We start from the raw sequence: 20,979 nt of genomic DNA, 5'->3' as shown, positions 1-20,979 counted from the left end.
TACATCAGTCCTTTTATGGCTGAGTAATATTCTATTGCTTGGAGACATCACAGTTTGTCCATTTATCAGTTAATGGACATTTAGCTGGTTTCCACTTTTTAGCTTTTGTGAGTAAGGCTGCTATGAGCATTCATATATGCTTCTGTATAGACCTATATTTTTATTTTTCTCAGGTATATACTAGGAGTAGAATTGTTGGATTCTATGGTAACTTTAACTGTTTGAGGAACTGCCAAATTTTCTTCCGTAGTGGCTGCACCATTTTACATTTCCACCAGCAATGTGTAGGTTCTTATGTCCCCACACCCCTGCCAACACTTGTTACTGTCCACTTTTTTGGTAGCCATCCTCATGGGTTTAAAGTGGTATCTCATGGTGGTTTTGATTTGCATTTGGCTAATAACTAATAATATTGAGCTTCTTTTCATATGCTTATTGGTTATTTGCATATCTCCTTTGGAGAAATGTATTTAAATTCTTTGCACTTCAAAAAATTAGGTTATTTTTGTTGAGTTGTAGGAGTTCTTTACATATTCTGGATGGATATTAGACTCTTATCAGAAATATGATATGCAAATATTTCCTCTCATTGTGTGGTTTGTCTTCATTTTCCTGATAGTATTCTTTGAAACACAAAAGTTTTAGATTTTGATGAAGTTTATCCATTTTTCCCCTCTGGTCGCTTGTGGTTTTGGTATCATATCTAAGAAACCATTGCCTAATCCAAGGTCACAAAGAGTTACAACTGTGTTTTTCTTCTAAGAGTTTTATAGTTTCAGCTCTTGTATTTAGGTCTTTTAACCATTTTGAGTGAATTTTTGTACATGCTGTGAGGTTGGGGTGTGGTGTGAGGTTGGTAGTGTGAATTTTAATGTCAAGGAAGGAAAGCACCACTTCTCTCCCCAGCCAACTGAGATGGGGTGTCCAGAGGCCAGTGCAGCCCTGTGTTGCAGTGAGAGGGCACACCTCAGCCCTGGCCTACTGCTGGGCTCTCTCCCTCCAGATAACTCTGCCCTAGTGTTCCTGCACCCTCAGGGACAGACCTCATCCCAGAGCCCCTAGAGCAGAGGGCTTCAAATTCAGTAAAGTGGAATCCCACGGAGAATTTCAGCACACACCTCTTTGGGGCAGGATGTCTGACAGGCAGGCAGAGTTGAGTTTGTCTCCCAGCCCTGCTGCTTCCTGACAGTTTATTCCAAGGCAGTCATTTTAACCCCTGTGTCCCAGTTCCTCTTGTGAGCTGGAGAGTGATGATCCCGGGCTCTTGAGGATTGCAAGAGAACATGAGGTGAAGGTGAATGACCGAGAAGAGCGATGGGCCCGTGGCAGGGGCTCACCGGGTCCCAGCCAGTGCCAGCTCTCCTAGTTAGGAAAGGCACTCACTGCTTGTCAACGGTGGTATTTATATCATTTTCTTACTTTAAAACCCGTTGGCTAGGGCTTCCCTGGTGGCGCGGTAGTTGAGAATCCGCCTGCCGATGCAGGGGACACGGGTTCGTGCCCCGGTCCGGGAAGATCCCACATGCCGCGGAACGGCTGCACCCGTGGGCCATGGCCGCCGAGCCTGCGCATCCGGAGCCTGCGCTCCGCAACGGGAGAGGCCACAACAGTGAGAGGCCTGCATACTGCAAAAAAATAAATACATAAATAAAACCAGTTGGCTAGAACAAAGCCACTTTTTGAAATTTGAAATCAGGAGATAGGATAAAACTGTTACCAACCTAAAGGCAGCCTTTGGTGATTTGTTTTACTTGCAAAATACAGAGGCTGTAAGTGATAACAGATATCTTTGCAACTTAGTTACAGTCTTGGAACTCTCCTCAGCCAAAGCTTAGGCTTGAATCTATCCATCAGGAATTTTTACGCACCTAGTATACCTGACTTTTGCTAGCGTGCCTCACAGGAGTGAAATAAATTATAAAAGGACTCCCAGCCCTTAGTGTGTGTGTGTAAACCACACAGTGATGTGTAATTGAGTCCCCTGTTAATGTCCCACTGACACGCACTCTGTGCTCCAGCCTGTGTCAGGTAGGAGTGTCGGGCTGGACTGGGGTTATTCATTGAGTAGGGTCTGCGCTTCGGGGGGCAGTGGGTCATGGGGTTCTGCATGCACAGACATGCTCGGTCAGAGCGGTAGTCACCGAGCAGCAGCCTGATAGTCCATGGTGCGTTTGTGTGCAGCTCACACTGTTGCCCAAGGTTGCAAACCAGCATGTGACCTGGCAGGTGGCTGATTGATTGGTCTGTAACACGTTTGGAGGTGGGTATTATAGTTTTTAAACATAGCTAATTTTTTTTAATTGAAAAAAAAATTGAACTATAAAGAATGTCTTTTTTTTTAAAATGCATTTCAGTTCAGACATTTGTGGGGCACTGAAGCACTTCAAGTCCCTTCAGCAGGATTGGGTGGTGTGTGGGTGGGGTTACCTGTTCCCACAGGTGACCTCTGAGCAGAATCTACAGGAGCTTAGACTGGGGCCCACTGTCCCCCCCCCATTTCCTCCTGGCAAGGGGCTGCTCACCTTTGCACACAAGGCCACAGTTGAGCCAGAGCACCCTGAGGAGGCAGAGAACGTGCTTCTCTGAAGAGACCTGTGCTCTAGATTTGTGGGCTGAGGCATTTCTTTGTTCCTTTTTGATTAAGGGTCTCCCAAGGTGAAGAAGATCAGCCTGGGAAACTAAGTAGGTAGTGTTGCCACAGGGCACAGTTCCTCTGGCCCAAGAGCAGGGAAAGAAATTGTTACATAGTCTGCTTTTTAGATTGTAAGTGGAAACATGCTCTTTGCTTAGCATGAGCCCTTGGCTCTCACTGTCTCTGGGCTTTCTGTGTCTTCTGGAAATCCCAGCAGGGCTGGTGTTGACGGCAGCTGCCTGGAGAAGTGTAACTTTGAGGGTGAGGGTTGTTGGGCACTAAGGGTGGACAGGGAACACTTTTCCCCACGGGAGACCGTCTAGGAGCCCAGTGTCAGTAAGGGGCTGGAGAGGCTGGGCAGCTGCTCTTGGGGGTTGGAGGTGGGTGCAGATCAGGCCTCTGGGAGCCGCTCAGGAATCTGTATCTTTTTTATTTTTGCGGTACGTGGGCCTCTCACTGTTGTGGCCTCTCCCGTTGCGGGAGCACAGGCTCCGGACGCGCAGGCTCAGTGGCCATGGCTCATGGGCCCAGCCGCTCCGCGGCATGTGGGATCTTCCAGGGCCGGGGCACGAACCCGTGTCCCCTGCATCGGCAGGCGGACTCTCAACCACTGCGCCACCAGGGAAGCCCAGGAATCTGTATCTTTTAAGGCTGTCCAGGCGTTCTGACTACCGGCAGGATGGGGAGGTGCTGATATGAAGACAGGGCTTGGTTCTCAAAGGTGGAGGTAGAGAAATGAGCCTTTAGGTCGTTCCTAGGTCTTACTGATCTTCGGTTCTTCACAGCAGCCAAGGAAAAGGTAACTGAGTTGTTGCGAGAGAGTGAAGTTGAACTTTGGAGTGAACTGATGCCTTCTCCTCTCACTGGCTGGAGCCTCTCCTGCTCAGAGCCTGCTCTGCCCCTCTGGTGGCCATTTTACATTTGACCCTGCGTCTTGCCAGACTCTGAGCTCCTTAACGCTGGAGCTGTGTTTGCTCATTTTTCTCCCTTTGGCTTTTTGTTCATGTGTGAGAATAAGGGGAAGTTATTCTCATATTATATATAAATTGAATTTCAAGCAGATGAAATAAACACGTTTTATTTTTAACAAATACCTTAAAATACTAAAAGGAGAAATTAGGGGAATGTTTATAATCTTGAGGTGGGGGAAGAGGTTCCAGAAATGACAAAGAAAAAGAATCACAGGTTTAAAAACATGAACTTGACAAACCTCTCTCTGTCAGGAGAAACAGGGTGAGTGTAGGTAAAAGGCATACACAGACAGGAAGAAGATATTTGTAGCACATAAACAACATGTAAAGTATCCTCTATGTATAAAAGGCAAGGAAGAGACGAGCAACCAAGAGAAAAACAGGAAAAGGACATCATGTCTCCTGCAACCTGGTACCTTTTGAGTCCGGTAAACATGTGAATTGCTTGTCCTGGTGGCAGAGGTGTTCCTGTGAGTTACAAAGGCGATTGTGCAGCCTCCATCTGGACCTGTTTAAGAAAGTCCGTTTCGCTGCCATCTGTCAATTAGTTACAGTTCTTACCTGCAGGATGTGGGGCTGCGGGCCCCAGGGCCCTGCCAACCCCACGGCTACACCACTGAAATGCTGAGGCAATTGGTTGTGAACAGAGAGGATTCAAGACCAAGTGCTTGGGAGTGGGGCTTTGCTAGTTTCTAGCCATGTAAAATGGAGAACTACAGCACCTGTCCATCTCAGTTTGCTTACCTGGGAAACAGGATTCAAAATAAGGGCCTCCTGGCCTAGGGCATTGGGAGGACTGAGCAAACCTCCGGGTGGGGAGTGCTCAGGCCATCGCCTGGTGTGAATTAGGACCCCAGCATGTTAGCCGTTTACTATGACTGAAGGCTGGTCCTTGTCGTGCCTCCTTTATCCCATCACTCTAAAAGGAAATCCTTTCATGCCTCTTTCTCATGACCCTGGGCTGAGTGGTGCTGTTGCAGGGCTTGAAGGGATGGGCACAGGAAGAGAGCGGGCGCTTGCTCTTTCCTAAGATACGTGTGGGGCATGAATGTCAGTAGAAATGGTCCCTCTCAGGCAGAGTTAGCTCTGGGAGGCCCTTTTTCCCAGCAGGGTGATGGGAGCCTCTTTTCGAGAAGAAACAGGACTGTCTCTCTACCATGCGTCTCCTAGGAATCCCCCAGGGCCAGTCTGGGGAGCTGCTGGCTTCCCAGCCAGCTCTTGACATGGCCAAGCTTTGCAGCCTCCCGGGCCTGGTGTTCTCAGCCAGTGCCTGAGTGGCCTTGGAGTTGCAGTGTTAGTCTATTCGGTTCTCCTTTGGAGGAGACATTTCAAATGTCCCTTTAGCTGGAAATATTGTTTACCTTTCTGAGCCCTTTGATTCATTTTAGTTTGTTCTCTCCATTTTGTTTTACTTTCTGGAAAGCTGGCATTGCAACAGCAGAGGGGGTCGATAGCAGGGAATGTGCAAGTCCCAGTGACTGGGAGCAGGTGCATTTCCTGACTGTGGGTTTTGTTTTCTCTGCAGGAGATTAATGGCATCACTGCAGCACTGGCTGAGGAGCTCTTTGAAAAAGGTATATGGCCAGGGGTCCTTGAAATACTGGGTGCAACTTGCCCAGCCCTGTTAGGCAGCCAGGGGCCCTGGGTGGCACAGAACTCCATCAGTTGCTCTGTGCCAAGTGAGTCCTAACCAGGGCCCACCTCCCTGGGGTTGCCCAAATCCCTGGACCTCGTCCACAGCCAGGCCTGCCCACCTACCTGTTCTGCAGGTCTGAGGAGCTGTATTCTTCACCTTAGGACCCCCGGGTCCCTGTGTTGGGGGCCAATCCCAGGCTCAGGATCTATTCCAGGGCCTTATGGTGGAGTTCTGGAAGGTGGGTGGCATGCTGCCCTTTGCACCGGGTCTGTCCTTACCTAAAAAGATTCCGATGGCAAACAGAAGCTAACTTAGGGTCGCGGCCCTGCCAGAGAGCACAGTAATGGTAGCTAAGATGTAAAGAGTGCTTGTGGTCTAGCCTTGTGTTTGTATCTTACTGCCTCCCCCCAGGAGGGCCAGAGAAGGGCATTGAGGATAAGAGGCCCAGTTACCTGCCTGAAGGCAGGTAACGTGGTTGGAAGGTACATGGTTGGAAGGAGCAAAACGAGGACCAAATGCCAGTCTGTCTGGCTTGGCTCAGAACCCCCTCCTGCTCTCAGGCCCTGTACTGGGCTGGCACCTTAGGCCTCACCTAACCTTAAGACGTCTGCATCTTGGAGGTTGCAGCATGGGCCGATGCCCACAGTGCTGCCTGCATCAGCTTTCTCCTGGCCCAGTGCCTCAGATTTTTAACTCAGGGAGGTTCCCCAGCTGCAAATTCCCGTGGCTCTTCCCTCCTTTGTAATCACATGTCCTGGGTCTCCCCTGCATGCAGTCAGCTCAGGAGGGGGGCCGCTCCTGCATTCTCAGGACCATGGCTTCCTCCCGACTCGGTGCATCTAATGGGTGCTGGCCAAGTGCTTGTCCACTGTTGGCCAGGTGTGCCGGTGCCCTGGCCACACAGTGGGGATGGGGCTGGGGCTCAGTGCTTACCCCACGGGCTATGGCTGTTGCAGGAGAACAGCTCCTGGGGGCCGGCGAGGTCTTTGCCATCAGGCCCCTGCAGCTGTACGCGGTCACCGAGCAGCTGCAGCAGGGAAAGCCCACGTGCGCCAGCGGGGATGCCAAGACTGACCTGGGGCACATCCTGGACTTCACCTGTCGCCTTAAGTACCTTAAGGTAAAGATGGGGCAGCTCGGTCGGGGAGAGCTACTCAGTCGTGGGCATGCACCTCCTAGCCTGGCAGTATGTGTGTGTGGAGACTCCGTGGGCCCTGAGGGAAGGAAGGCTGCATTTGGTGATCTTGGCACTGTGCTTTCAGCTGTGAGCACCAGGGGGCAGTCGTGAACCAATGGCCCCTCGCTTTAAACGTCCGCTTTAGCCTGCTTTGTTGACCGTGGAAGTGGTGAGTGGGAGTACATGCCCAGCCTGCCTCTCACAGCCAGGCGAAGCTTCGAGTGCGGTTTGGTAGTTGCTGTAGCACCGCCCTGTGAACATGGATGGGAAGTGGTTGTTACAGCAGCATCTCTAATTCAAGCCATTTATTTGGCTGTAGGTTTCTGGCACAGAAGGACCTTTTGGGACCAGCAACATTCAGGAGCAGCTTCTGCCTTTTGATCTGTCAATATTCAAGTCTCTTCATCAGGTGGAGGTAAGGCCCAGGGCCCCTGGAATGCAGGCGGGGCTGAGCCCTGTGCAGGATGGTCTTGCATTCTGACCATCCTATCTTTGGCTACGGAGTGTTCCCAATGTTGGGTGTCTGGATTTAATTGTCAGGCACTGTTGCTTTTGTGTTTGTCAGTATGTGGCAGATTCCATTTAGGTAAGTTAGGCCCATCTGAAGGCGGAGAAAGAGGGGCTTCTGCTATTCTTGGCTGGTCTGCATGTCCCCACCCCTGCAGCATTTGGACAGGATGGAGCACTAGTGCCCAGCTCCTTCTGGGCTTCCTCATTGTGCGAGTTGAGGTGCTGGGAAGCCATCCTGAGGGTCAGGCAGAGCCAATTCCAAGTCTTTGTCTCCCAAGGCAGATCAGCAGAGGGTTTGGAGGGTCCTCTGCTCTCTGGCATGCCTACACCTAACAAGAAATACTTCGCATTACTCACTGCTAAACTCCTGGGTTCACAATGCCAATTTTGTTACCACTTTTTAAATAAATGAGAGTGGACTCAGTAATGAATAATAAAAATTTTCTCATCTCAGCAATGAGAAATCAATGCTTTTGTGTTCAGCCCTGTGCCCCATGTCTGATGTTCACTCCTTGATGGAATCTTCTCAACCATGTGAAGTGGGCACTTGTATTCCCATTTTACAGTTGAGAAAACTGAGGCTTAGGGAGGTAAGGAAGTTTGGCCAGGATCACACAGTTAACGAGGGGGAAGCTGGGATCTGAGTGCAGCTGAGTCTGACTCTGCAGTGAGCTGCAATTGTCTCAGAGACCTTGAGGGCCATTCCCTTGATGGGCGTTTGTGCCTCGATCAGCACAGGTGAGTGGGGCTGGGAAGTGAGAGGAGTGCCTGGCTGGCTGGCTGGGCAGGCTGAGGCTCCGCCGGGCGGGGTGTGTAGCACTTGGGCAGGCTTGAGGGAGGGTGCTTTGGCCTGTACCCCTCCCTCCTCCTGCAGGGCCGCTGAGGCCAGTGAAGTGAGGCTGGTGAAGTCATCGGCTCTCCAGCTCTGCTGTCCCTGGCCCTCACTTTGTGTCCAGCTGCCAAGCCCCAAGCAGCCCTTCAGAGAAAATGGAGTTCATGGTTCATTATCTCATAAGCTACTTCAGAGAATGTTTAGTTAACACTAAAAATTGAGGAAAGGAGAGACTTAAGGTTTAAGTCACCGCCTGTCTCGAAGGATTCGGGGTCACCGATGGTTGTGCTCCTTTTGTGTGTGGGTGATGAACACCCACTTCCCGGGACTTCTGGTGGAGCAGTGATGCCGTTTCTGAGACGTAGCTGTTCTTGTTCCAGATAAGTCACTGTGATGCCAAGCGCATCCGGGGGCTGGTCGCGTCCAAGCCCACCTTGGCCACGATGAGTGTCCGCTTCTCAGCAACTTCCATGAAGGTAAGTGCAGCCTGTTACCGCCCAGGGTGCTGTCTGAGGGGCAGGGTCCTGCACTGTGGTCTTCCCATGGAGGATCATGCGAACTCTGCTGCCATCTGTCAGGAGCCAGAAGCCAGACTTCCTCTGGTCAGCCGCACACTCACCTCCCAGTGCTCGACGGTCCCTGGGACGCTTCAGTCCAAAATCAACACTGTTAAACGAGAGATTTTAAGGAACTGGGTAACCCCTTCCCATGGAAAAAGCCACTGTTTTTTTAATAACCAAATTGTTTAGCAGTGGCGAGTGTCAGAACAATTATTACGTGGACTGATAAAAATGTTTCTCTAAACATAAAAAGCCTTGGTGTGGCACTCGTTCGTATCTTGTTCTCAGTGGACTTGAGTAGACAGGCCAAGTTGTGTATGCTGGGCCCTGTTGTTTGTATGTGAGTGACACAAATATGCAAACTGAGAGTGTAAGAGATCTCTCTCTTTATGGGTTGCATCTTAGTAATGTTAAAATTCTTCTAGAAAGAAACATTGTGGCACTTTTAGAACTTAGAGTGTCTGATCAAGATTTGGTTTGGTGAAAAGTCTTTGTCTTTAGGCTACTGGCTGAAAGGAGGAGGCTTGTGTCAGGCAGCCTTGCCCCTCTGGGAGGCACTCCCTGCTGCCTGGCTCAAGGAGCCCAAGATGATCCATTGCAAGAGGAGAGGTCTTATCAAAGGGCACCAGAAATCGAAACAAGGAGGCCTGCCTGCCTCCCTCCCCTCGGATGGTGCCCCTGTGCTCTGTGCTGCTCCCCTGTCTCAGGTCTGCTGGATTTTACCTTGTAAAGTTATGGTTAAAGGGCCTACTGTCCACCACGGGGACCACAGTGCCAGCTTGTAAAGCACAGCTGCCTGGGAACACTGCAAATTCTGACCTTCAGTCTCTGAGATTTAAGCCAGAAAAGGCATCACCGTATAACGAGGCTCTTGCGAGCTGGAAAAGCATTTGCTCAAGTAGGGCCAGAACATATTCCAAGTGGCTGTTATGTTTCTGAACTCTTCAGTTATTTCACAATCATTTCAAGGCATATGAACCAAAAGCCCCATTTTAATGCAAGTTCACTTCCACATACTAAATATGCTCCAGCCCTTCCTGAAATTTTGCAACGATTGTGTTCCCAGTCAGTGTTGCATGAGGGCCCACGTGTGGTGCTCACAGATGTTCTTACACAGGAAGTCCTCGTTCCTGAAGCCTCAGAATTTGATGAGTGGGAACCAGCAGGAGCAGCCCTGGAGGGCACTGTGACTGCCATCATCCCCATGTGGCAGGCGCTGACCGCTCTGGACTTGAGTCACAACAGCATCTCTGAGATCGATGAGTCTGTGGTACGCTCTCCACGGCCTGACCAGACCCTGGGGTTGGATATTTAACCTGGCTTTTTCTAGAAGGACCACTGAAAACCTGTACCCAGCACTCTGTACATTGCCTGTAATTTTTAAGTTAATTTCAAAATTGGGTTATTTAAACGAGGTGAGGAGTGCTTAGAACCAAATGAAGTGTATTAATTGCATGTACATTTGATAGAACAGAAACACAGTAAGTGGTGAAATTTATTCCCAAGGAGTGTAGCAGAAAAATCAGTCTATAGGTTCCAGGGACTTCCCTGGTGGTCCAGTGGTTAAGAATCTGCACTTCCACTGCAGGGAGCACGGGTTTGATCCCTGGTCAGGGAACTAAGATCCTGCATGCCGCGTGGCACAGCCAAAAAAAAGAAAGGTTCTAGATGTGCCCATGTAAGAGTGACATCCAGATGGTACTTGGGCAGTAGGACTGTGATTCCTGTACTTGTGCCTCTCAGTGGGTGTGGGTAGAGTTGAAGGACGCACCTCCTTCTGTCTGCAACCTTGCCATTTGTCTTTTTTTTTTTTTTTTTTTTTTTTTTTTGCTGTACGTGGGCCTCTCACTGTTGTGGCCTCTCCCGTAGTGGAGCACAGGCTCCGGACTCGCAGGCTCAGCGGCCGTGGCTCACGGGTCCAGCCGCTCCGCGGCATGTGGGATCTTCCCAGACTGGGGCACGAACCCGTGTCCCCTGCATCGGCAGGCAGACTCTCAACCACTGCCCCACCAGGGAAGCCCCATTTGTCATTTTTACAAGCCAAGTGTTCCGTAAAAACAGTGGGTCGTGCTCAGCACTGGAGTCCCTGTGTTCTGTGTTCCTGAGGACGTGTTTCTGGGTGGGCACTGGGCGGTGTCACGTCAGGGGCCCCGCACAGATGGCCAGCCCAGGAGTCTGTGGGCAGGAGGAAGCCTCCCAGGTTGTCTGTCCACCATGTCCAGGGGCCATGTGGGGTCCAGCTTCCTAGGATAACGTCATGTGTTATCTTTTCTTTCACAAGAAACTGATTCCAAAGATTGAGTTCCTGGACCTGAGTCACAATGGAGTGCTGGTCGTGGACAATCTGCAGGTAATTTGTGTCTTTGGAGACCATTATTGCCTGCAGGCTTCTCACAAGGTCCCATTCTCCTGAGATGCAGCCTTGGGAGTTTGGCTGTACTCTGGGGTTTCTCTCATGGGTCCTCGAAAGGTGTCTGCATGCACCAGAGGTTTGTAAAGGCAGGGGCTGCTGCCCTTCCCTTTGGGTCCCAATGATGCACACTGAGCGTTTGTTGCTCTAGTTCCCCCAAATTAGAAAAGATGTGTAAATACAAATTGAGTGAGATGAAGATGATGTGCCTCCATTGTGAAGACGGACAGTCTCATTTTCAAAGCCCGTGCGGGGGATGCAGCTGGGCTGTAACCTGTGCAGGGAAGAGGGATTTCCCTTCAGAATAACTGTCAGAGGAACTGGTCATTTTAGGTTGGAAGGCCCATCACACCCTTAATGTCAGTCCACTTTCTTTGGAGCCTTGACCTTAACCACTTTACTCTGTTCTCAATGCTGCCGTAGCACCTGTACAACCTCGTGCACCTGGACCTGTCCTACAACAAGCTCTCCTTCTTGGAAGGGGTTCACACCAAATTGGGGAACATCAAGACCCTGAACCTGGCAGGCAACCTCCTGGGGAGTCTGAGTGGCCTGCACAAGCTCTACTCCCTGGTCAACCTGGATCTCAGTGACAATAGAATCGAACAGGTGAGCTGTGCCCCAGAAGGGTCTTGGGGTTCTGGAGTCGCTGTGCCTTGGCGTTGATCACTTTAGCGAGAATAGTGGGCTTCCTTTCTTTGACTGTCAAGTGTGTGGTCACCTTGCTGAAGTGCTAAAGAAGGGACACGGGAATGCCTTGCAGATGGAGGAGATCAGGAGCATCGGCAGCCTCCCGTGTCTGGAGCATGTGGCTCTGCTGAACAACCCTCTGAGCATCATCCCTGACTACCGGACCAAGGTGCTGGCTCAGTTTGGAGAGCGGGCCTCGGAGGTAAGCTGCTTGGGGAGGGGTCAGCTGGAGGTGACATCCGCTTACGTATACTTGCCTGATTCAGAAGGACGTCCTGACCCTGAGGGGCCTTTCAGATCTGGGCAGTCCGCTGCCTCCCCAGGAAAAGGTTCCCTCATGCATCTCCTCTTGGGGGCCACTGGCTGCCATGCTTCCTCAGTGGGCTTCCCCTCACCTCTGTCAGAGCTTCAGGTTGGGGTGCTCCCCAGGAACCAACAGGCACAGCCTGAATGTGGAGGGACTGTCTTCAATTTGTTAAAAAGTAATGTTTATTGTAGACAAGGGTCAGGAATAAGATATCTGAAATAATTATATTTCCTGGACAACCTCTGGCCATAAAGTCTGACCATAAACCTGAAGGGATTGCCCACCTTGGCCAGTGTCACCCAGCCCATCTGCTGTCTGCCAAGTGGCCGCCTGCTGCCCCGCTAGCCCAACAGGTCCGCCTCCAGGTTCACCTGCCTCCTCAGCCTCAAGCAGGCTCCCTCCGCTCTCCCCAAATCCCAGGCTGGAAGATACCTGGGAGTCTATTTGCATCCTCCCCCCAACCCCTCCCATCTCTTTTCAGCCCCAAGTGCACCTTTCTCCACTTTGTCACCAAGACAACATTCACAAGATGTCACCTCCTCCCCTCCCTGGCTCCCAGGCCCTTGGGACCTTCCCTCATTTGACCACACTGCTGCTCCCCGCTGCCTGCCTGCCGGGCCACAGCTCCCTCCTACACTTGCAGGTGGCGTCCCTGCCCTTCTGCCTGCTTTCCATGCCTTTGCCCTCCCAGTTCCCCAGCCCAGAAGGCCCTCCCCTTGCTCTTTGCAGATCTGAGTTCCGCCATAATTGGAGGCTTAGTTCAAGGCACCAGCTTCCCCCCTCTCCCAGCCACCTCAGAGGCCTTCACAGTGGCCCCTGCAGCCCTTCCTTCCTTTCCTGGAGAGGGACTCCCAGAACTGGGCTAGGCAGTGTGGGACCTCCCTGGGCCACTCCAAGGAATTCCCAGGTCGCTTCCATGGGTGGCGAGGAGCTCACCTCCCAACAGGCTGAGCCTCTGCAGCCTCCTGTGTCCTCACGGGGCCTGGCCCACCCCTCGGTGGGACCCTGCCATTCTGCTCCCTCCATGCTTGCCAGCACCTATGCTGATAGCCATTTTCTGGACACTGTAGGTCTGTCTGGACAACACAGTGACCACAGAGAAGGAGTTGGACACGGTGGAAGTGCTAAAAGCAATTCAGAAAGCCAAGGAGGTCAGGTCCAAATTAAGCAACCCCGAGAAGAAGGTGAGTCTTTGTGTGGGAGCTGGGAGGAGGGGTGGTGAGGAGCCAGCCGGGGAAGGAGCTGGCTTGCAGTGGAACTGGGCCAGGGAGCACTCCAGGCCAGGGAGTCCTGGCTGCACCCCCCGCACCCCAGGCTGCATGACCCTGGGCTTTCACGCCCCCTCTGTTCTCGTCTGTGAGATGGGGGGTCACGATAGGACTTGCTGCATGGGGTTGCTGAGGGTTGGTTAAGATCTCTTTCCCTGTCACTGATGTTTGTGAGAGCCATGAGCTTCTCACATCCCAGGCTCTGCCAGGCTCTGTTCTCTTCTTCTGGATCTGTCTCCTCTCCCCGACTGACTCAGCACTTCTCCTTAGGTCAGTGAGGATTCTAGGCTGTCTGCTGCCCCGTGCGTCAGGCCCAGCAGCTCCCCTCCTACCGTGGCTCCCACCTCTGCCTCCCTGCCCCAGCCCATCCTCTCCAACCAAGGTAATCGCCTGTGTATCTTTCTCCCTGGTAGAGCTGCACGTGCCCTGCCTGGGCCCCCAGCTGGGCTGGCGTTGGGGGAGAGATGCCGGCACCTGTTCCCTACATGGTTCAGATGCAGGGAGGGCGTGGTGCTGTCTCCACACCAGCCCCTCTCGGGGTGGCGCATGGCTGGGGGGGGGGTGCCTGGCTGAGGTTTGCTTAGTGAGGACTCCCAATTGCTCTGACACACACATCCAGATCCTCTAGGGTACCACGGGGTGTGCTCTTTGAACTGGCTGCTGGCCCATAAGGACCCCACTGGCCCACAGGCAGTGGGGGCAGACTGGCTCCTTGTTCATGGGAACCCAGGCCTGGTTACTTCCCTAAGTCGGGCACCCCGATACCTGCGTGGGGAGCGTGCCTCATTGCCATGGCCCTGGTGGTATGACCCAGCCCCAAACGCTGTGTTGGTGGGGCCCAGATGGGCTGTCTGTGAACCCATGGAAGACCAATCCCTTTCATCCACCCACTGTCTTAGCGTTTTCAAAGGGCTTTCACCTCTGAACCCAGGCATCCTCGGAGATGAGTGAGTGAAGCAGGTCCCATGAGTGTCTGCTGGCCCGGCCCCCACGGAAGAGGGGAGGGTGTGCCGTCCCGAGTGGAGCCGAGGCTCGGGGCACACAGGAAAGAACGCCGCCCACCCGGGCTCCTGGAGACGGAGAACTTGGTGTGAGGTCTTGGGAAAACAGTTTGACCCTATGTTTCAAGAGCCAGAAAAACGTTTCCACCCCTTGACCTGGTAACCCCGCTAGTGGGGATTTTATCTTAGCGGGATAAGATAACAGGGAAGTGGGAGGTGAGATGCTCACTGCAGCACTGTTTATGCTAGCTAAACATGGGCCGTGATGGACGTCAGAGTGAGAGGGAGATTAAGCTGTGGTCCTCCAGAATACCCTGCAGCCATCACAGCCGAGGGGAAGGCTGGATAAGAAAGGAGAAGTGCTGGGTTGAGTCAGAGAGCCTGCGCAGGGCAGCGCACCGAGGTCACAGCCGTGGACGTGAGCCAGAGAGTGGATGGGGACGTTGGTGCTGGAGCAGTCGTCCGTTTGCTTTTGTAACACTCTTGACTGAGAAATTTCGGTTTTATTTTTTTACATAAAAGGGGAAGGGGTTTGTATCACTGTGAAGATGCTTTCCTGACCGTGTCTCCTGCCAAGGGGTCAGAGCCCTCCTCAGGCCCCCCGCCCCGAGCTGCCTGTCACAGCCCTGCGTGCCTGTGGGGGGACCCGCATGGCTAGGCTCTGGGGCCAGGGCCCATCCTGTTCTCAGTCAGCGTTTGTTGAGACGGGGAATGAGTGAGCCGCAGGCGGCAAGGGAGGCGTCTGCCCCTACAGCCGTAGCTGCGGGCAGTGCCCCCTTTGGTGGCAAAGCCTCTGCACCAGCCAGGCCCAGGCCTCAGCCCCTTTCCTCGCTGCCCCCGCTCCTGGGGACACGCCACACAGTGGCTCACTGTAGTCTTCCCCCTTCCCGCTACTGGACCTTTAGACGTTGTCTCCAGATCTGCACCTCTTATAAATAAAACTGCAGTGGATGTCTCTGTGTGCACATCTCTTTCCTTTTGGTGAGAAACAACAAAGGTTGGGCCCCGTCTAAGCATTCTAATGTCCCCTGTCCCATTCTCTGAGTGGCCCTTTCTGACCACTTGTTTGTACAGACCACAGTCCAGGAAGGAAGCAGAAAGACTGTCCCTATCCACATTTCCTCAGTTGCAAACAGGGCTTGGGTGGGTAGTGACAGGAAAATGTTCTTTTTCTTGCTAACGTGGAGGAATCCGCAGAAGTTTGTGTTCAGCCACGTGCTGTTGGGCTTTGCCTGCATGGGCGAGGATTTCTCCCTAGGTGGGGGAGCAGCTTTGTTCCCAGCCCAGTTCTGTAGACGTGAACATACTTGTGAATAAACTGGGCCCCCGGGGGCCTGCCTGGAGGGGCGCTGTCCAGTAAACGCCAGGCCTCTGGTCATCTCAGGAGCTGTTAGCCAGCTTGTTGGAGCCATGGAAGGTTGTGGCCACAGGGACTGATGTGCAAAATGACCGAGTTGATTCTCCAGCCAGGTCCAGGGGCTGAGAGGAGGCCGTAGAGAAGGGGTTAGGAGCAGGCACCTGGGCTGGGTCACCTGAGTTTGCATCCCAGCTTTCTGGCTGTGGTCCCTCAAGCAACTTGTTGCCTCCCGAAGCTCTGTTTTCTCTACCCTACTTCATCGATTCTAAGATGCACACATTTCCACCTTGTGACTTCTCTGAAATTGAGATGCATCTTTCAGTCAGTGGCGTCTCATAGTTGCTGTCAGCCAGCTGGTATTCGTGATGGAGTTGTGTGAAAACCCGTGGACACCTGCTGAGACCAAGATGGCGCCACATCTACGCATCTTAGATTTGATGAGCTGTGGTAAATAACGGGAGGTGTGCGTGAGCTAATCCTGGGGAAACACTTAGCACTGCTTCTGGTCCATCAGAAGGGGTCAGTAGGGGCTTCCTACCTATGTCCTTTTCGGAGGGTTTCAAGATGACCAGGACAGTGCCCCTGAGGAACTTTGAGCCTCTTGGGAAGATGAGCTGTACCCCCAAGGGAGAACAGGGCAGAATGATTTGGGTCATTTGTGGAAGACAGAAGTCTGTCTAGAGCAGAGAGGAGTTTGCAGTGGAGTTGTATGTGAGGTGAATGTCAAAGGATGGTAGGATCTGAGCATGTGAGGGAGGAGGGGGTGGATTCCAGGAGAGAGCAGCACGCTTCATGCCTGGCAGTGTGCCTGCTGCCCTTCCTGCCTGTGCACAGCCCCTGCTGCTTTGCCCTGGGGTGTCTGGGCTTGGGCCATCTGCCTGCCTAGCCCATGGGCAGAGGACCTGGGCCATTGTGAGTTGTCCTGACCCCAGCTAGCAGCTGAGCTGGACGAGGGCCTGTGACCTCTGGGGCTCTGAGTTCTCTGAGGCATTTTGTTGGGCCGTGGTGACTGGTGGTAAAGCCAGGCTATGGAGGCAAGCCCTGGGCTCCTCCAGGTTTCTGCGAAACTTGGAGTTGATGCCCAGCATTCATCCAATCAGCTGCATTTAGGAGAAAGTTAAAAAAGATTTTACCGTCAACCAGTGTGGAAAATGTCTGGAGTGAAGTAATGGGCCCAGACAAGCTGTAATAATAATACAACAGCGTCAGCAGGCTTCAAAGGCAGCCCAAGTGAGTCAGAGCGTGCTGTCCACGGGCGGTGGCCCAGGGGAGGGTCAGTGGGATGTGTCCTGTGGGAAGGTGGGCATCGGTTGTCCTCGCCAGCCCTGGAGGAAACCCGAGCCTGCAAGAACGCCTGGCCTTCCGATGAGGGGTCTTGTGCTCCTGTGTCTGCAGAACTCCGCAGGGATGCTGGAGTGGCGGGTGGGGGGACTTGAACCATTTCCCCGTGAAGACGCTCTAGGAGCAAACACGTTTAAGGCTCTTGGTGGACATATTGCCAAACTGCTCTCCAAATGGGTGGGGCAGCTTGCACCCCAGTGCCTGCCTCTGCCAGTTAGGCCAAACAGCCTGACCTTTGCCAAAGTGAGAGGCCAAACTTGCCCTTCTTTGATGGCTCTCGAGGGTGAGCTTTTATCTTGTGTTAAGCCTGTTGGCCGATCTTTTGTGGAATGTCTGTTCATTCTTTGCAGTCTCCTAATGGGATTTCTAATTTTCTCCCCCCATTTTTTGTTATCTGTAAGAGCGTTTTATAGATTAAAGATACAAGCCTTTGACAAATGTTGTGAGCACTTTTTTCTCGTTGCGTTTAGGTTTCTCTTTTTACTTACAGAAGTTTAGCTTTTACGCAGTCACACCTCAATTTCTTCCTTTGGATTTAGGCTCAGAAAATCTCTCCCTACCGTGAGATTAGATAAGCAGTCATTTGTTCTTCTACTTATTTTAAGATTTCAGTTTCAACATTTTCTTCTATAATCCACGTGGCTAGGTTTGGGGTCTGATTAGCCCCCAGCCATGCCAGTAGCCCAAGGGCCCAGCCCCATTTGTTGAATGGCTGCTCTCCCTGCCCCGCCTGCCCCACCCGCCTGCCCCTGGTCTCTCCAGGAATCATGTTTGTGCAAGAAGAGGCCCTGGCCAGCAGCCTGTCATCCACCGACAGTCTGACTCCTGAGGACCGGCCCATTGCGCGGGGATGCTCTGATTCCTTGGAGTCCATCCCTGCGGGACAGGTAACATCCTCCTCCTGCTTCTGGGGGTTGGTTTCCTCTGCGGCCAGCTCTTCTGCCTGAAGCTGTCTGGAAGTATGAGGTGGCCTGGCTGGAGTTGTAGCAGATGCTGCCAGTGCTTGGTGTGCTCTGCTTTGTGGTTAAGGGTCTGTTCAGTTAGCGTCTGTCGTCTGTCTCTTTCTTTGGACTGATGGGAATAGGCAGTTTTCTCTTACTGGACCCTGGGGGGCAAAGCCACATAACCCTTAGTGCATGTGAGCAGACTCCCTGGGGAAAGTTCAGAAGGCCCTGGTCAGGGGTGGCTTGTTTGGGCTCCGCACCCATCAGGAAGTTTCTCCCCCTGCTGTCTGGCACCCCTGCGCCATTTTGCCTGTTTCTGCACGTCACCCACCCTGGTAATCTGGGACACGCTGTGACTCTGTTCCTTCTTCCGTGGCTGCTCCTGAGGGTCCCTGAGCTGCTTCCTGTGTCTTGGAAAGAAAGAGGACGGCAGGTGTGGTGCGAGGGGCTCATTTGCTGTGTGCGTGGGGAGTGTGCTTGGTAGCTGGGCCTGCCCAGCCCTGTCTCTCTTCACCAACACAGTGTCACGGCCGTGTGGCACTGGGGCAGTGGGCAGAGTCCTCGCTCTGTCCCAGCACTCCACTGCACTCTCCCTTCACCCTCCCCAGGGTCACAGCAGGAGGCTCCTGAGCCCTAGGTCTTCCCCGCTGCCCAGAGACCATTGGGAGGGCCTTGCCAGGCGCTGCACAGCCTCCGCTCACCATGTCCTCTGCTGGCCCGGTACCAAGTTGGTAGATGGTCCACATGGACCCTGTGGGATGGCACAGGGAACATTCAGATGCCAGACCTGGAGGCACAAGCTGAGCTTGCGGAGGGCGAGAGGCTTTGGCCCAGGGGTTGGGAGTGTGGGCTGGGGTCAGACCGACACGGTTGGGAATCTTAGCTCTGCTGTGCACTGGCAGGATGACTGAGTGAGTCTCTCTGCCTCTCTGAGCCCCAAGATCCACCCTAGGGTGGAGTGTGGGGATAGCAAGGAGCCTCCTGCTGGGCCACGAAGGAGTGCTCAGGGCCTGCCGCCCGGTGAATGCCAGGGCATGGCTGCGGCAGGTGGGGGCTGACCGCGTTTCCTTTCCTGGCAGGCACCTTCTGAGGATTTAAGAGACGTGCCGGGAGCTGTTGGCGGTGCAAGGTAAGGAAGAGGCTATCATGGAAGGCATTCTGGGCCTTCTGCACATACTCTGTGGGCCAGTAGTAACCAAGATTTTCTTAAAAGTCTGTTTGCAGAAGTCCTATAGAACTATTTCTTCCTTTAAATAAATAAACACAGCTGAAATGGGCTCTGGTCTGTTTCCAAGTTCTAATCCCTAAACTTTGCATTGACACGTTACCCTACGCTAGGGGTCAGCAGGTCAAAGCCAATTTAGTCCACTGCCTGTTTTGTACAGTCTGTGAGCTAAAAATGATTGTTCCATTCTTAAGGAGCTGTTTTTTTTAAAATAAACGATGTGGGTGGGGTAGCCCCCAAAGCCTCAAGTGTTTACTGTCTTTACAGAAGAGGTTCCCCAACCCGTTCTACATACCCTTTTTCACCAGGGCCAGTAGAGGCCAAGAGGCGCTTGAATTTTTTTTAATTTTTATTGGAGTATAGTTGATTTACAATGTTGTGTTAGTTTCAGGTGTACAGCAAAGTGAATCAGTTATGCATATATCCACTCTTTAAGGTCTTTTCCCATATAGATCATTACAGAGTGTTGAGTAGAGTTCCCTGTGCTATACAGTAGGTCCTTATTATCTATTTTATATATAGTAGTATGTACATACGAATCACAATCTCCCATTTTATTCCTCCTCCAATTCCCCCCGGTAATCATAAGCTTGTTTTCTACATCTGTGACTCTATTTCTGTTTTGTAAATAAGTTTATTTGTATCACTTTTTTTAGATTCCACATATAAGCGATATCATATGATATTTGTTTTTGTCTAACTTCACTTAGTATGACAATTCCTAGGTCCATCCATGTTGCTGCAAATGACATTATTTCATTCTTTTTTATGGTTGAGTAGTATTCCATTGTATATATGTACCAGATCTTCTTTTTCCATTCACCTGTTGATGGACATTTAGGTTGCTTCCATGTCTTGGCTATTGTAAACAGTGCTGCAGTGAACATTGGGGTGCATGTAGCTTTTCGAATTACGGTTTTCTCCGGATATATGGCCAGGAGTGGGATTGCTGGATCATATGGTAGTTCTATATTTAGTTTTTTAAGGAACCTCTATACCGTTCTCCATAATGGTTGTACCGATTTACATTCCCACCAACAGTGCAAGAGGGTTCCTTTTTCTCCACACCGCCTCCAGCATTTACTGTTTGTAGATTTTTTGATGTTGGCCATTCTGACCGGTGTGAGGTGAAACCTCACTGTAGTTTTGATTGGCATTTCTCTAATAATTAATTATGTTAAGCATCTTTTCGTGTGCTTTTTGGCCATCTGCATGTCTTCTTTGGATAAATGTCTATTTAGATCTTCCACTCATTTTTTGACTGGGATGTTTGTTTTTTTGATATTGAGCTGCATGAACTGTTTGTATATTTTGGAGATTAATCCCTTGTTGGTCGCTTCGTTTGCAAATGCTTTCTTCCATTCTGTGGGTTTTTTCTTTCTTTTTTTTTTTTAACATCTTTATTGGAGTATAATTGCTTTACACTGGTGTGTTAGTTTCTGTAGGTTCTTATTAGTTATCTGTTTTATACATATTAGTGTATATACGTCAGTCTCAATCTCGCAGTTCATCCCACCACCACCACCACCCCCCGTTGCTTTCCCCCCTTGGTGTCCATACGTTTGTTCTCTACATCTGTGTCTCTATTTCTGCCCTGCAGACCGGTTCATCTGTACCATCTTTCTAGGTCCCACATATATGTATTAATATATGATATTTGTTTTTCTCTTTCTGACTTCACCCTGTAGGACAGTCTCTAGATCCATCTACGTCTCTACAAATGACCCAATTTCGTCCTTTTTTTGTGGCTGAGTAATTCTCCATTTTATATATGTGCCACATCTTCTTTATCCATTTGTCTATCTATGGGCATTTAGGTTGCTTTCATGACGTGGCTATTGTAAATAGTGCTGCAGTGAACATTGGGGTGCATGTGTCTTTTTGAATTATGGTTTTCTCTGGGTATATGCCCAATAGTGGGATTGCTGGGTTATACGGTAATTCTATTTTTAGTTTTTTAAGGAACCTCCATACTGTTCTGCATAGTGGCTGTATCAATTTACATTCCCACCAACAGTGCAAGAGGGTTCCCTTTTCTCCACATGTGGGTTGTCTTTTCATTTTGTTTATGGTTTCCTTTGCTGTGCAAAACCTTTTAAGTTAAATTAGGTCCCATTT

The 20,979-nt window shown here is 51.4% G+C and overlaps 1 protein-coding gene across 5 annotated transcripts in view; it reads left to right on the top strand.

The window, feature by feature from the left end:
- Positions 1-20,979, top strand: part of NISCH (nischarin) — a 42,844-nt gene that overhangs the window by 5,797 nt on the left and 16,068 nt on the right. For 3 of the 5 annotated variants that reach the window (XM_060161650.1, XM_060161648.1, XM_060161653.1), the window contains exons 4-15: positions 5,129-5,177; positions 6,196-6,359; positions 6,736-6,831; positions 8,139-8,234; positions 9,436-9,588; positions 10,600-10,668; positions 11,152-11,337; positions 11,492-11,620; positions 12,796-12,909; positions 13,264-13,375; positions 17,455-17,579; positions 18,716-18,765. In XM_060161650.1, the coding sequence (XP_060017633.1) occupies positions 5,129-5,177; positions 6,196-6,359; positions 6,736-6,831; positions 8,139-8,234; positions 9,436-9,588; positions 10,600-10,668; positions 11,152-11,337; positions 11,492-11,620; positions 12,796-12,909; positions 13,264-13,375; positions 17,455-17,579; positions 18,716-18,765 (1,343 nt within the window). Of the gene's footprint in view, positions 1-5,128; positions 5,178-6,195; positions 6,360-6,735; positions 6,832-8,138; positions 8,235-9,435; positions 9,589-10,599; positions 10,669-11,151; positions 11,338-11,491; positions 11,621-12,795; positions 12,910-13,263; positions 13,376-13,924; positions 17,131-17,454; positions 17,580-18,715; positions 18,766-20,979 lie in introns of those variants that run through there. The other 2 variants (XM_060161651.1, XM_060161652.1) reach the window with 2 other exon arrangements.

The sequence above is a fragment of the Lagenorhynchus albirostris genome, chromosome 10 (assembly GCF_949774975.1).
Source record: "Lagenorhynchus albirostris chromosome 10, mLagAlb1.1, whole genome shotgun sequence".
Lineage (NCBI taxonomy): Eukaryota > Metazoa > Chordata > Mammalia > Artiodactyla > Delphinidae > Lagenorhynchus > Lagenorhynchus albirostris.
The sequence above is the reverse complement of the archived record's forward strand: the minus strand, read 5'-3'. Positions and strand labels throughout refer to the sequence as shown.